The sequence below is a fragment of the Hoplias malabaricus genome, chromosome 1, assembly GCF_029633855.1.
Source record: "Hoplias malabaricus isolate fHopMal1 chromosome 1, fHopMal1.hap1, whole genome shotgun sequence".
Taxonomy (NCBI): Eukaryota; Metazoa; Chordata; class Actinopteri; order Characiformes; family Erythrinidae; genus Hoplias; species Hoplias malabaricus.
In genome coordinates, this window is record NC_089800.1 from 85,030,859 (window position 1) to 85,045,603 (window position 14,745).

General features: G+C 41.6%; 1 protein-coding gene across 3 annotated transcripts in view; it reads right to left on the minus strand.

The window, feature by feature from the left end:
• The window catches only part of adck1 (aarF domain containing kinase 1), a 194,572-nt gene that overhangs the window by 32,175 nt on the left and 147,652 nt on the right, over positions 1-14,745 (minus strand). For all 3 annotated transcript variants that reach the window (XM_066685485.1, XM_066685502.1, XM_066685494.1), the window contains 2 exons: positions 10,544-10,693; positions 8,795-8,992 (listed from right to left, as the gene is read on the minus strand). In XM_066685485.1, coding sequence (XP_066541582.1) covers positions 8,795-8,992; positions 10,544-10,693 — 348 coding nt within the window. The remainder of the gene's footprint in view (positions 1-8,794; positions 8,993-10,543; positions 10,694-14,745) is intronic.

The following is a 14,745-nucleotide window of genomic DNA, read 5'->3' on the forward strand; positions in this document are numbered from 1 at the left end:
CACTGTCCCCACTGCATTTACTTCCATGTTATTAATAAATACTAAGACTGAGATATTAGGAAGTGACATTTTAAAAGATTTCAAATTTAGAATTTTCAGATTTTGCGGCACGGTGGTGCAGCAGGTTAGTGTCGCAGTCACACAGCTCCAGGGACCTGGAGGTTGTGGGTTCGATTCCCGCTCCAGGTGACTGTCTGTGAGGAGTGTGGTGTGTTCTCTCTGTGTCTGCGTGGGTTTCCTCCGGGTGACTGTCTGTGAGGAGTGTGGTGTGTTCTCTCTGTGTCTGCGTGGGTTTCCTCCGGGTGCTCCGGTTTCCTCCCACAGTCCAAAAACACACGTTGGTAAGTGGATTGGCGACTCAAAAGTGTCCATAGGTGTGAGTGTGTGAGTGAATGTGTGTGTTGCCTTGTGAAGGACTGGCGCTCCCTCCAGGGTGTATTCCTGCCTTGCGCCCAATGATTCCAGGTAGGCTCTGGACCCACCGTGACCCTGAACTGGATAAGCACTTACAGACAATGAATTAATTAATTAATTAATTTTCAGATTTATTTTTAAGTTAAAATGTAAAATCTTACACTGGGTTATTCCTGACCTTGATTACTTGGAGCAAACTTAAGCAAATACAGCGTCATGGAAATGAAGGACTACAAAAATGAGGTGAAATTTAAGTCAGTGTGATAAGAAGTGTGCAGACCTAATTTCAGTGCATAGTCTAAATCCAGCACACCCCGATAACACACCAAGTCTGCCAGAAAAACGTGAGAAGGAAGCATGCAGCAGTCCCAGCAGGTCATGGAATAATGTTTCTGATAAGTGTAGTTATGATTACCAGAGAAATTATTCCTTGATAATCACAGAATAATCCTTTCAGCATTCCGTTTAACTCTAGGGCGTGGTAGAAAGAAACTAGGTACGTATACATCATATACATAACTAAACATACTTAGGTAAAGTACTGAGGATTTATACTTTCCTGGGTACACCTACACATTACACCAAAAGGTGTTGTAAACCATCCATTAATATAGAGTTGGTCCCCCACTTTGTAGTTATTACAGACTCCACTCATCTGGGAAATATTTCTACAAGATTACGGAGAGTGTCTCTGGGAGTCTTTGCCATTTATCCAATAAAGCGTGTGAGGTCAGACACTGATGGATGACTCACAGTCTTCATTCTAGTTTGTCCCAGAGGTGTTTGATGGAGTTGAGGTCAGGGCTCTGTGTTGGTCAGTCAAGTTCCTCCACACCATACTCCCCCACTATGCCTTCATGAACCTTGCTTTTTGCACAGGGGCACAGCACTTCTGGAACAGAATATGTTCCCACAACATTGGAGGCATAAAATTGTCCAAAATGTCTCAGGATGAAGCACTAAGATTTCTCGTCACTGGAACGTAAAGGTTACACAACCCTACAGCACAATCACTCTTTCACAAATCCTTACAGTCTGCAAATTGCGCAGACAGTTTGCGCAGGTAACATTAGTACTTGCCAAACCCAGACCCACCCATCAAACTGCCAGATAGGGATTTGTGGTCTGACGCCGTGGAAAAAACACATTTCCACTGCTCCAGAGTCCAGTGGAGGCATGCTTTACCACACTCCACCCCAAGCATGGTATGGTGCTTGGTGATGTAAGGCTTGCATACAGCTGCTCAGTTGCATACAGATTTGTGCTGATGTTAATGCCAGGGGAGGTTTGGAAATCTGCAGTTAATGTAGCTAACTCTGCAACTTCCCATGTTCTGCCATTTTGATTCTGAGTTGCTGTGGTTCCTAAATGCCTCCACTTTTATTTAACACCACTCGCAGTTTATTCTGGGAATATCACTGGGTACCCTTTGCTGTCACTGTGGTGGAACCTTCAACGGAACATATTCTGTACCCTTAATTAGGGAACATTATTGTACGTTAGTCTATTATAACCAAAGATTTTTAAATTGTACCTCTACTGAGAGTGTATGAGGGAAGGAATGTTGCTAACTGATTTGTTGCAATTGTGCCATCCTATTTAGAGTGGAATCCAGTGAACTTTTTAGAAAACCCCATTCTCTCACAAACAAATGGCAAAGAGATTGAAGGAAACTACTGAATTTAAAAAAATTACGTACTTAGTATTTTAGAAAATAAATTAATCTACTTTTAACCATAGCACAGTCACCCCCCTGTCCTCCCTCAACATCCACATCTGAGGTGTCCTTTAGCAAAACACCCAATGCCCAACTCCTCCTAGCATACTGGAAATGCTCTATGATCTAAGGCACTAGTGTTCAGTGCCACAGATGGGTTAAATGCAGAGGTATTAAATGACAATAAAAGCATGCTTATGCTATGTATACATTTGCTTTATTATCAGTGCTGTGCAAAACAAAAGACACAGATGGAGTCTTTCTGTTGTCTCTCTCTGTGTACACACTTGATTTAGACTCCTAATTCCTGGTCAGTGGGCTGCCGCCACCTCATTTGCCGTGGTATAACAGTAATGAAATTTAATATTACAAAGAAGATGAGGCAAATATTTGCTCATTTTAGTCCTGTATCTCACAAACAATCCCCTCAGTCTGCTCTCACTCTCCAGCTGCCAGTTCTACATTTAGACACTGCACCTAGAATTGCTGTTTAAATGAATGAAAGCGGGAATAAGACAGACTGGGAGCAACAGATAATGGGAGGGTGTTATCCTTAACATATACGTTTACAAATATGTTTTTTATATGAGTAATTTTTCTTAAAAATTCATTTGCATCATATTTTCATAAGGATTTTGGTTTGTCCTGCAAAGTTACCCTTTGTGAGATACATGTTTATATGTCGGACAGTGAGGTTTTTGAGACTGTCACTTAAATAACTCTATAACACTTGTATCCACTGTGGAATTCTTGAACGCTTTTAATTGCCCTGTGTTGCTTTCAAAACTCACGTATCGAAGTCGTGATTGTCAGGCCGCTTTCATAACTGACACATGCTGTTAACTGGCATTCAAACTAATATGACTCACTGGCATAGCTGCCATTGTAACTGTGATTGAAAGTCCTTTTTCACGTGGTATTTCATGTGGTGTTTTTATTATTCTATTATTTAAGCAACTCTTTAAGAAAGGAGACCCTATATATAGCTCACTAACAAGAACGCTCACAAGTGTGTGATGGTGAGATTCAATGAGTGATGAACCCAGCAAACTCAGAACTGAGGAAAACTGAAGTCGGTCCATCCAAGACGCAGGCCCATTAGCTGAAGAGTAACATTCATTTAAGATGTCACTCGCTTTAAAACACTTGCTGACTGCACATGATCACATTAATTAGTCTCCGACTTATAAAGGCTTTCTAAAGCACTTTAATTAGTTCCTTATGCCTCTCCCATTAATGCGTCATAATTCAGCTCCTCGTTTGAAGCCAGTGCCGTCATCTGTTGAAGCACATGCAAAGTGACAGTAACTCTCTGCATTAACACTGAAATCAACTCAGTAACACAGTCTGAAAATGTTAGCAATGTGCAAGGTTAATAATCAGTGCTAGAGTTAGAGTCAAACCAGAGACTGGGGTGAATCAAGTCTGACTCAAGGCAGAGGCTAAAAGACATAGAATCTAAAACAAGACAGAGATTGGGACAAATCAAATCGTAATCAATCAATCAATCAATCTATTTATCATTACACTTATATAGTGCCTTTCTAGACACCCAAGGACGCTTTACAATCCACACTGCTCAGAACACTCAATCCACACACTGGCGAGAAGAGGCAGCCAAACACGCACAGCGTACTCTCGACCAGGAACAACCGTCCACCTGGAGGACTGCATCGGGCACTAGGATTTCACCCAGGACAGAGCGCCAATCCATATCTGGGCGCACACACTCATTCACTCACACAGCAGGACAGTTATTAGACAGAAGCCAATTCACCTACCCTCCATGTTTTTGGACTGTGGAAGGAAACCGGAGCCCCCCGGAGGAAACCCACGCAGACACGGGGAGAACATGAAAACTCCACCCAGATGGGACTTGAACCCAAGATCCCAGCGCTGGGAGGCGAACGTGCTCATCACTAAGCCACCGTGCCGCTCAAATCAAGGAATCAAGACCTAGATGCATCAAATCAGACTCGAGACCAAGTCAGAGGCACACTGAGTCTGACTCAAGACTGAAAATGGGACACATCAAATCGGACTTGAGATGAAAACCAAGACACATCCAGTTATACTCAGGATACAGGCGAGTACAAATCGAGTCAGACTCATGTGAAAGACCAGAAAACAACTCTTGTTCCAACTCAAAACCAACACTGGGACACACTGAATCAAATTCAAGGCCAAAACCGGGACTCATCTTTTCCTACTCAAGACTGGGAGCTAGATTCTGACCCAAGACAAAGATCGGGACACACCGAGTCCAACTCAAGAATATTTTTCAGAATATAAAAATACAAAAATGCAACACATTGTACATTTATGATATATAGCTGATAATAAATACAAATCTACAGCAGTTGCATTCATTCATTCATTTTCTGTAACTGCTTATCCAGCTGAGAATAGACCCTGGAGGGGGCGCCAGTCCTTCACAGGGAACCACACACTCACACATTCACTCACAAACTCACATCTATGGACAGCTTAGGCAAGGCAAGGCAAGGCAAGGCAAGTTTATTTATAGAGCACCTTTCATACAGAAGCAATTCAAAGTGCTTTACAGAAAAAGAAATTACATTAAAAGCCAGAGTAAAATCATAAATTCCAATAAGACAATTACATAAAAAGAGTAAAATGATTAAAATGATTAAAACAATTTAAAATGACAATAAATGAAAAGAAATAAAAGAAATAAAATGCCGTTACAGAAAAGTGCAGAATATTTTAAACTGAGCTGTAAGCCTGCTCAAACAAGAGAGTTTTAAGTCTTGATTTAAATGTGTCTAACGTTGGGGCACTTCTAATATTCTCAGACAGCTGGTTCCATTTAAAAGTGGCATAGTAGCTAAATGCTGCCTCTCCATGTTTAGTTTTGACCCGTTTTTAGCTTACAGTCGCCAATCCACCTACCAATTGTAGAGCACCGGAGCACCCAGAGGAAACCCATGCGGACACAGGGAGAACACATCAAACTCCTCACAGACCGGACTCGAACCCCAAAGCCCCATAAGCCTGGAGCTGTGTGACAGTGACAATACCTAGCATTTATATTTTGATATTGAATTGAATGTTCTTCTGCAGAGATACACCTTATATGGATACACCTTAATAAAATGGGAATGGTTGGTGATAATGTTTGTGGCACATTAGTATATGTGAGGGGGGAAACTTTCAAGATGGGTGGTGACCATTTTGGGTGGCCATTTTGGATCCAACATTTGTTTTTTCAATGGGAAGAGGGTCATGTGACACATCAAACTCATTGGGAATTTCACAAGAAAAACAATGGTCTGCTTGGTTTTTATGTAACTTTATTCTTTCATGAGTTATTTACAAGTTTCTGACCACTTATAAAATGTGTTCAAAGTGCTGCCCATTGTGTTGGATTATCAATGCAACATACTTGTCACTGAAACTATGGATACTGGAAGCCTGTGCTAGCATTTCTCCTGCGGTGTTGCTATCAGTGTGTGAAGGGTGGGAGAAGAGGGTTGCATTGACAATTAAACACAATGGGCAGCACTTTGAACACATTTTATAAGTGGTCAGAAACTTGTAAATAACTCATGAAAGAATAAAGTTACGTTAAAACCAAATTTCCAATAAGTTTGATGTGTCACATGACCCTCTTCCCATTGAAAAAACAAAAGTTGGATCCAAAATGGCCAACTTCAAAATGGCCGCCATGGTCACCACCCATCTTGAAAAGTTTCCCCCCTCTCATATACTAATGTGCCACAAACAGGAAGTTAATCTCACCAACCATTCCCATTTTATTAAGGTGTATCCATATAAATGGCCCTCTCTGTACAGTCAATATTCAGTGATGAAAGAACTGGCTATGACCAGTTATTATAATACATTACTGAACCTGACTTTATAAAAGTGAACTGGATTTACATATAAGTGCTTAAGTGCAATTACACAGGCTACTGCCAACTATTTAAGGTATTATTAAAGTCCTATAAAGCCTGTATAAATTTATAGAGCTACCCAAGTGTGGGATTCATAAAAGGTGTGGTCTAAATTGCACTGACTTCACCAAGCTGCAATCGATTATAATCAGTTATGATAATAAATGAAGTATGGACCATGTAACATGCTCCATATTCCCCTCAGAGAGACTGGCTCTGGGCATGTGGTCATTGAACAGAGTCCAGCAGTGAAACCTGGACTCACTCAGGGGAAAAGTGACTGAAGGAGAGGTCACTACAGCCAGGTGTGAGCAGAGTGTCCACTGCCACAAAACACTGCCCCCATCTGCTCCAGCTGGACACGGAGGCCATGAGCCATGTAGACGCAGCCAAGTGTGTGTGTGTGTGCGCATGCTTAAGCATGCTTCAGATAAACTGAAGTTGTTATCAAGTAAATACATTTTAACAGTACTTACTCTCTCTCACACACACACACAGAAACACAAACACAGACACACGGAGATAGGACTTTCTGGGTTCTTTTCTTCGCCTGTTGTATTTTAACGCCCATTTCCCTGCACGCGCAATACAATATGTTCTTATCTCCGCTTTCTTATGCAAATGAGACAGCGTCCCTTTCTGCGAATGTCACAGCTGTACATTTGGAAACAGCCTTTATAATTGCCTGTAATTATCTGCGACCAGACTACTTCAAAACATCCTGGTAATTTGATGGAGTGGAGGGGAGGGGGAGGGCTGCTACTGAGAAGAGACTCGTTTCGCTGGAGAAAGCCAAACTGCCGTTGGGGGTGTGGGGAGAGGGGGGGGTGTAGCGCTCAGTAAAAAAGCACATCCTACACCAGGAACCACAGACCAGCCCATAATTATCCCCACAAAGCCTTCTGGGTAATGAAACTGCAAATAAAAAAGCCACCTGCAGAAATGAGCTCTCAAAAACGGCCCACACCGAAAAGAGGAAACTGACTAAACCACCTTAACACGTCAACAGTACACAGGGGTAATGAACAGGGAAATGAAAGCACAGCAAACCAGCCGAGAGGACGGCTGAGATCTTCATGGAGAAATATTCCCTTCCCATAGTGTTTATAGCTATAAATCTTAAAGGCAACTTCAGTGATTCTGGGGAACTTCAGTCCTCTCTGGTTGGTTTACATTCGGAAGCTCTGCGTCTTTTAAATGACTGTTTATACATCGCTGAAGTTTAACTTAAATTTTCATTCAGTTTGAATGAACATGAGAAATATGTATTTTCATATGTTAATTAATACATACAGTACCAGTCAAATGTTTGGACACGCCTACTCAGGGAAGGCTTCCTTTGTTTTGGGCCATTTTCCACATATTGTGAATGTACAGAACCAATCATTCAGTGGTTTTACATTGTTTTTTTATTATTTTCTACGTTGTTAATGAATGTGGAAGACATTAAAATATGAAGGAACACATATGGAATTATGTAGTTAACAAAAAAGTGTTTAACCAACCAGAAATATGTTTTGTAATTTAGATTCTTCAAAGTAGCCACCTTTTTCTTTGATGACAGCTTCACACACTCTCACCGTTCTCTCAGTCAGCTTCATGAGGTCGTCACCTGGGATGGTTTTCAGTGAACAGCTGGGGCCTCGTCGAGAGTTAATCTGTAGAACTGCTCACCTTCTTAATGTGTTTGAGACCATAACTTGGATTTTACAGAAGTAAGGGCTGGTACACAGTTGTATACAGTGAATAGCTCTATTCCACCAATAACTAATGAGAAGATGTGTCTAAACATTTGACTGGTACTGTACTTTATTATACTACACATGTGATCTTTGGGTTAAATGAATCAATAAACTCATTCACTAATTTGGCTGCTCAGAGAGAAATAATAATTATATATATATGTATTCAAGACTAGCGTGGTTATTAGTACAGACACGGCACTGGGTTTGTTTTTAAACAAAGTAGCCCATGTGTTTAGAATCTATTTTAAACTTAGCTCTTGATAAAAAGCCAAACGTCAATGAGTTGTGGATTCTTCAGAAATGTCAGAGTCAGGTGTTTTCACATCTAACTGTGGGTCTTTAGGAGCTGGTGCTTGATGCAAAGCTGTCCATAAGTGAAGTGAAGTGCTCCCAGTCAGTGTGCTGTGCTGAGTGTAGTTAAGGCTTACGTAAGGGATGTATAAATAAATGTCCCTGACACTCCACAGATGGCCCGGCCTCCCCCACAGAGGGCAGCTCCGGCTGTGTCAAGAGAGCCAGGTCCTGGCCTGCCCAATCTCTTAGCGCTCCATCAGTGCCCCAAACAAGCCCTCGCTGCTCATACAACACTCCTCTGACCAGCAGGCAAGCGGTCACTCACTAGGAAACACAGGTGGGCTGCTCCAACAACTCTAACAGGTGGACTTTGTTTGTTTCCTGACAAAACAGCTGCAGCTTTTGAGCCATTAAGAGCTGTGTGAAGGTTCAGAGTTGGTTGGCGGTACCTCCCCCTGTACATAGGATACTAACAAAATTGTGATTTCACTCACTGTTTTAGTGCTTCCTTTTAATGCAATTATTTAAAAGCAATAATTTTGTTAAAGGACGGATATCATGATCAAATTCCTCCTGTTTTTTTTTAAGTCATTATTAAAAATAGTGGTCATTAAGCTTGCTAAATCTTAAAGTGACAGACTGCTGAGAAAACTTACATAAACATTACTCAGACTCCCCGGGGAGTGTGTGTACTGTATGAGCCGTACCTCAGCATTACTGACAGGGGTCTGGCTGATCCCTGTGCTGACCGACGTCCAGGAACGGGCAGTGAGGACACAGGCGAACAGAGGGTACAGATCCCCAGCCCCCAGACGCCTGCTGTAGCGCTCAATGCCCTTCATGTCCCCTTTTATCAGACTCTGCCACAGTCTGCAGTAGTCCATGCGGAAGTCCTGGTTCAGCACCTTGGACAGGGGCAGACAGAGTGTACTGTGAGGACAGCAATAACTGAAATTAAACAAGATGTTTACAGGAAACTGCTTTAGGTCTCACATGGGTTACGGGAGATGAGAGGTCAATATGATGTCAGAAAAACCTCACACTTAGTCCATTTGATACCGAATGTAACTCAATGCAAACGATTTCTTATATAATTAAGGTTTATTATATCACCATGTGTCTGAATAACAGTTTATTTAAATAAAGTTTTAGCAGTGTTCATCGTTTTAAACAACGTTAAAGCATTTTTGTAATTTGTCACTGGGCACAATTCACAGAGGACAATTTAAACCACAGATTTTCTGCTGAAGCCCAGCAGCCAGTCACTACCCGACACTTCCTCCAGGGGGAGTCATCTGTCCTCTGTCTAAAAGGCACAAAGGAGGTGAGCAAGAGAGCTGGATTTATACAAACAAATGCGTTGGACCATTTTTGTTGAGCCACTCTGTGACCAAACCACAATAAAAGGTCCTGCGGGGACGAATGACAGCAGCGGGAACTTGGTGAGGACATACAATGTAAAGAAAACAGCATAAAATACTAGGAAAATGTGTGTAAAAATATGTAACAATCATTTGAATGATATACAACGTGATATGTTTATAAAGTCAAATGTGAAAATGTGCGGATTCCCAGACAGGTAACTCAGTGTGTGGTGTAACTGTATGTAAGAGTAAATGGCTGTAGCTGAGTCCATCAGTATTTCAGTGTGTAATAAATATAGCAGAAATATGAGCAAATAAAACAACTGTGATTCTCTCTACAATCTTCTGACACCCACATTAATTACATATGTGATTACATATAATGTCAACTGAACATAAAGCAATGTGACATTAAGAAGACCTAGAGTGGGAAAATAAAGTGATTTAACGTGTTGATTTAACGCTGTGGCTTCTTTAGCGCTTCACACGGGCCTTGTTATATGTAAACCACCACCAAATTCCCCAGAGAGAGTAAGAGAGAAGCAAAGAGAGATGCATCATTAACATGCAGCTAGAGGATAGCACCACTTTACAACTTCAACACTTTAATTAATATGGCTACAACGTATAGTGTGGAGAACATGCTGGCCGTGAACAAAAATAACACTACAGCCAGGAATTAACATTCCAGGCCAAGCCGCGCTAAACTCTGAAGTCATTACTCGCAAATTGGTTCCATTATGGGCTGAACGAGTAGAACAGCTCTCCAACGCTCTCTTCTTTTATACGCGGGCATCAGAAGTGCATATTTATCACCAAATTATCTTCATGAATGCATTTACGGCTCCCACACATCCTGCAGAGGCCTGGGAAATGGATGTGGCCGTTGTGTGTGTGTGTGTGTGTGTAGGAGTGCTGTCCTAAAACACACAGAAAACTGCAGGTCGTCTCTAATGAAATGCTTTTACGACGCTGAGGTGCGGGCAGGCCTGAGAGCAGCCGTGACCCAGAGGCAGCAGTGAATAATGGAGTGTAATATTTGATGTATTTGCTTTTGTGGCTCTCCCCGGCGCCAGCTCGCCGATGTCTCACCTGATACAAGCCGTGATCGAGTAAAACAATTTCCGTCTTATTGCTTCTCGGGCACTTCCTCACCAGCACGTTCCCGGGGTGCGGGTCACAATGCACAAAACCGTTCACGAATATCATCTCACTGTACATTTTGCCCAAGTTTCGAGAAATCTGTAAGGAGGGACAGAGAGAGAGAGGGAGGGAGAGAGAGAGAGAGAGGGAGAGAGAGAGAGATCAGGAGAGTTAATATCACTGTACATATAATGATGTAAATGTAGTTATTTAATTTTGAGCCTTAGAATGTAAACTTGAGGTCCTTGAAGAGGTCTCCAAATCCACACCTTTTGCTCCATATTCGAGGGTTGGTATTTACAAAGTATGACACTATACCTGGCTGTTCAGGTGCATTAGCAGTTGAAGCTATAGTGTCATAGACGTTGGCCATTTGAAAAACCCGGCCTGGACCCTGGAACCGAGGTCTGGATTGATCTTGAGCTTTTAAGACTTGACAAAAGGCTTATTACATGTTAAATTTAAGTGTAAACACACACACACACACACACACACACACTGCCCAGGGAGCAGCTGGTGTCAAGGTGCTGTGCTCCCTCTGGTCCCTGTGGTCCCTCATAGTCTATAGTAAAAATAAGCCAAGTTATTGAGGTGTAATAATAATGTTAATAACATTATCATTATTGTTATGGTTAATGAATATATTATTCGTTTAAAAAAAGCATAGTCAATGTAACTAAAACTATAATGATTTAAGTAGAGTATTTATGATAAGCTTGAAATGCATTCCCTCCATGTTACACTTAAAAAAAAAACGTGGTAATTGAGATGACTTCATGCAAAACAGTAGCCATTTAGATGTGTTGTGTATAACAGATGCCAAAAGGAGTCTAACGATACTTTGAAAGGAATACTTCGGGAATTTACACTGAACTTACATTGAAACCCATAGTTGATACTTTTTAGACCCTACATTCAATGTATTCATAGTTGACAGCGTCAGGCACCTTCTTGTGCAATGTATACAAAGAACCATTTCTGGAACTTAAGTGACAGGGATATGGAATCTGATCTGAGGTCAGTTCTCTAAATGAACACAGCTTTGTGAATAGCAGTCCTGCAGGGGTCCAAATCTCTGCCCGTATCCGCGAGGTTCATTGTTACAGTTAACGTTGGCTATTTGGGTGACTATTGGGTTCTAGTCTTTGTTAGCAACGTTAGCCTTGCAGCTACAGATCCGAACTTAAGAAACAAGCTGACTATTCCTTTAAACAGAGGTTAGGGTTTTCTTAATGGAACCATATCCATTAGAGGAAGGTGTTTCCTCTGAAGCATCACTCCTATGAAATCTGTTGTTAAGTACATTCCAATACAGTCAGTCTTTCCAAACAATGCAAAGTGTAACTGAAGATTTTTCCCAGCTGCGGTGATTAGCCCAGGCATGTGTTATGAGTATGTTAACATTATATAAAGTGGTCGGTTCTACAGCAGGAAATAGCACAAGTGACAGGAGCCAACGTGTTTATTACGAAACAACCCCCAGTGCAATTATTCCTCCCACATGACAGCTTTGAAGATAAGCTGTGATAAGCATCTCCTCTAAAGTGTGTAATAAAGTGTGGGAAAAAAGGCACAGTATGGAAATGTCATGTCAGCGGAGGCTGAGCGAAAGAGGCAGCAGCGCTACACGTCTTCTCAGACATCACTCGCTCCGCCTGGTGTCGTGTTACCATTTTCCCAGCTTTGTTCCAAGAATCAAGTCTAACCCAATTCAAGCAAACAATAATAAAAACCTCAGAACCTCTTTCTGCCCCCATTCGAAGTGTGCTGACTCATGGGGCTCCCATTGTCTGTCTCTCTCTCGTTCTCTCTCGCACACACACACAAGCTTGTTTTTATGGCATGCCAAGACCTGGAGTTATACATCCCCATATATATTTTATTTTATATATGGAACATATTATTACATAGGGGTTCTTAAATACTGAACATACTGCAAAGCCTATGCTTTTCTTTTTTTTTTGTTGGTGGGAGGGGCTCTTGTTCAGTGCATGTGCATATTAATTTGAGAATCCCAAGCCCACCAGTCCACACCATGTGAAACAAGCCCACCCTTTCAGTATTTTGTGGGCTTCCTAAGTTTGTAACCATAAGGTAAAACGAGTCATCTGTTTTGGTGCTGCATTTTACACAGAGCGCAGACACTTTAGAACTGTCCCACCTCCTTGTCTGTGTTTGTCTCTCGCTGTGTTTGTGAGAGCGCATGGTTTAAATGGAGCAAACCAAACAACAAGCACAGAGGAATAAGAGTACTGATTAAATATGGTGAAAAAGGAGGGGGGTGGGGGGTAAAAAAAAACAGCCAAAAGTCAAAAATGCTCTCTCTCTCCGAACGGTGCCTCTTTCTCATTTAAAGGAATAGACACTGAAACTAGCCATGAATGAGGCTGTTTAGACAAGGGGAGAATGGTGCTGTGGTGTTTGATCCTTGTGGTATTTTCACCAAAGCATGTCACAGATGTTTCATTAAGAGGAGTGTGAACTTTAAACTTATTATCAGTGCATTAAATATATAGAGGGAGGAGCCAGGGCGTTTCAAAATGTTATTTTTGTCCTGAAAGTGTAGTAAAACAAACACACACACACACACACAAATAAAAGTGTGTGTGTGCCTCTGAGTTGAGTCATTTGTGAAGTCCATGTGAAAGGAGAGGATGTGATGCATGGATAATTACTGCTCACTGACGCACGTTCGCTTTGTTTTAGAGAGAAGCTCTGGACCTGTTATGTCATTCCAAAAATGTAAAACAATCGTGACTCACACAAACCCTGCTGTTTTCTGCCTTTATGTATCACATTAAACACTCCAGGAACACTGCAGGAGGCACAGAGCTGAGGGCCAGTGAGGGAATGCACTGGGATGGTTAGTTGACCCCGAGAGGTCACCGTTAATGTTGACAATAAACGTCTCACATTACGCCGCAGTAAGAGAGAATTGTTCAGTATGATTTTAATTTGATATAAAGTTACTGTATATAGTGTTTAATTGCAATGTATTTGTTTTTTTGTTTGATTTTTCTAAACTTTAAAGGCTAAGCAGCAGCGATATGAAAGTGTCAAACAAATAAATACAGTGGAGTTTGAGTTCCTAACTTGTGTTTATTGATAGTCAGAAAACATGTTATTTCTTACTAATTGAAGGAATAAGGTTTAAAAGACCGTTGGTCCCCCCCCCCCCCCCCCCCCCCCCCCAACGGTGTTGGGAAACTCTAATAGGCGTCTTGCCTGTGACGTAGATGGTGGACAACAACTCTAGAAGCTGCACTTAATTTAATGCAATCATTCAATGTACAGTGGGACATCTGTGCACAAATGGCCCAAAGATCCCAAAATATCCAGAAAATGGACTAAATTTGTCCACTTTAAACGGGCACTTTGGAAAGGACCATCCGCTCACTCCGTTATCTGTAGCTCATTTCACTGGTGCTTTTCCAACAATATGGGCATGTAAGGACACCAACGAAAGGTGTTCAAGAGCCTCTGTGACATGGAGGTAAACAGGGTAAGGACACTCACTTCGCCTGTTTTAGTTGGTGTTAGTTAACGTTAGCTTGACTCGCTAAACTCGGTGGCTCAGATTATACTCGGCTACGTAGCTGCATTACGGAGGTTTATAGTGTCGGATGAATTCGAGTTCGACTTCGATCACATTTACAAGAATAACGGTACCTCTACATTTGAGTTTAGCTTATTGCTAGGCTACTGTCATGAATAATGTTGGTTATTTAGCTAGATACTGTCATAACAGTCAGTCATGACGGTGTTTTACCGCGGCGTTGTTCAGCTGTTGTCCACCAGTGACGTCACGGTTGCGTTTGAGAATTTCCGTAGCGAGCTCGGGTTTTTCCGTCAATTTAATAAAATTTTCAGTTTTAAAGCAAATTAAGCTGCTATTTTCATTTTAATTCATACTTATATCTGTCAGTAACTACAATAATGTGAAATATTCATGGAGGTCCATTAACTGGTGCTTAGCCTTTAATATACAGCTTGAGTCTTCTGCTAAAGCTCTAAACCAGATGATGGAACATCGTTGTGAATATTCGATGGCATTTAGCCATTAAAACATTAATGGGGTGCAGTTGTGATTTTGAATGATCACAAACACACCTCCAGGAAAAGGTATTGAAAGGTGCCGCATCCTGCCAGAG